This window comes from Papaver somniferum, unplaced genomic scaffold (genome assembly GCF_003573695.1).
Source record: "Papaver somniferum cultivar HN1 unplaced genomic scaffold, ASM357369v1 unplaced-scaffold_2215, whole genome shotgun sequence".
Taxonomy (NCBI): Eukaryota; Viridiplantae; Streptophyta; class Magnoliopsida; order Ranunculales; family Papaveraceae; genus Papaver; species Papaver somniferum.
Window position 1 is genome coordinate 1 of NW_020632320.1, and position 868 is coordinate 868.

Here is an 868-nt window from a genome sequence, read left to right on the forward strand (position 1 = left end):
TTTTCCATTATAATTCATCATAACCAAAACCAGTTCTTGTTGTTGTTGTAGAAATATTAAATGCAGTTGTTGCTGAACTCATTCCACTAGATGAGTTATCAAAATAATCTGGAGTTGTAGTGTTGGATTCATAATAAGAGAAAAGTGCATTGAGTTATAGTGACTTTGATAGCTGTGCACACCATTTACTGTCTTAAGAACAAACTCTACTATTTAGCCTTATACCTAGGATCTAAAACAACTCAAATGCCCATCAACATGTTACTTTCTTTCCAATAGCTATCAAACTTTCCCCTCATATTCAATCCCATATCTCTGATATAATCATGTTCACTATATATTTTCCCATTCCTTAATGCATTTATTAACCTCTTGCACCCCATTATAATACAAATTTGTTGTGGGATACTTGTTGCCTCCAAATTTGGTAGAAATGGCATCAAATAGTTCCAAAAGTTAACATATATGTATTCCTTGTTGCCACTCCTGAGAATTTGGTAGTATAGTGAAGTCAGTATCCAATTCAGCTAGCTTAACAAATGCTTATTTCAAAATAACTGAATCCTTAAGCATATTAAAGGTGGAGTTCCATCTGGTATCTACATCTAAATTAACATACCTTCCAGCAAGCTTAACTTTGGCCATAGCATTTGTAAACCTCTCTTTTCTAGCCTGACTTGACCTGAAATATTTCACACACTCTCTAATTGCATCTATAAATGGAACAACTACTTTCATTCCACATAATACAATTAAATGCAATACATGATTGCTACACCTCATTTGGAACAATTCACCCTCAAGAACTAGACAAACCTTTCCATCAAGTCAACTCTTCAAATTTTCCATCATAAAATCATTGGATCTA

General features: G+C 33.4%; 1 protein-coding gene across 1 annotated transcript; it reads right to left on the reverse strand.

The window, feature by feature from the left end:
- Positions 1-36: 36 nt before the first annotated feature.
- LOC113340728 lies at positions 37-822 on the reverse strand. The gene is made up of 2 exons (XM_026585810.1): positions 620-822; positions 37-486 (listed from the first exon to the last, which is right to left on the reverse strand). The coding sequence occupies exons 1-2, from the start codon at positions 781-783 to the stop codon at positions 243-245; spliced, it is 408 nt and encodes a 135-aa protein (XP_026441595.1). The 5' UTR covers positions 784-822; the 3' UTR covers positions 37-242.
- Positions 823-868: the final 46 nt, after the last annotated feature.

Excerpts from the sequence above, each read along its gene's own strand:
- LOC113340728 (XM_026585810.1), bottom strand. The coding sequence starts at position 783 with ATGAGGTGTAGCAATCATGTATTGCATTTAATTGTATTATGTGGAATG. Across the intron at positions 487-619 it reads AAAGTTAAGCTTGCTGGAAG|GAGTGGCAACAAGGAATACA; the intron begins GTATGTTAATTT and ends CCAAATTCTCAG.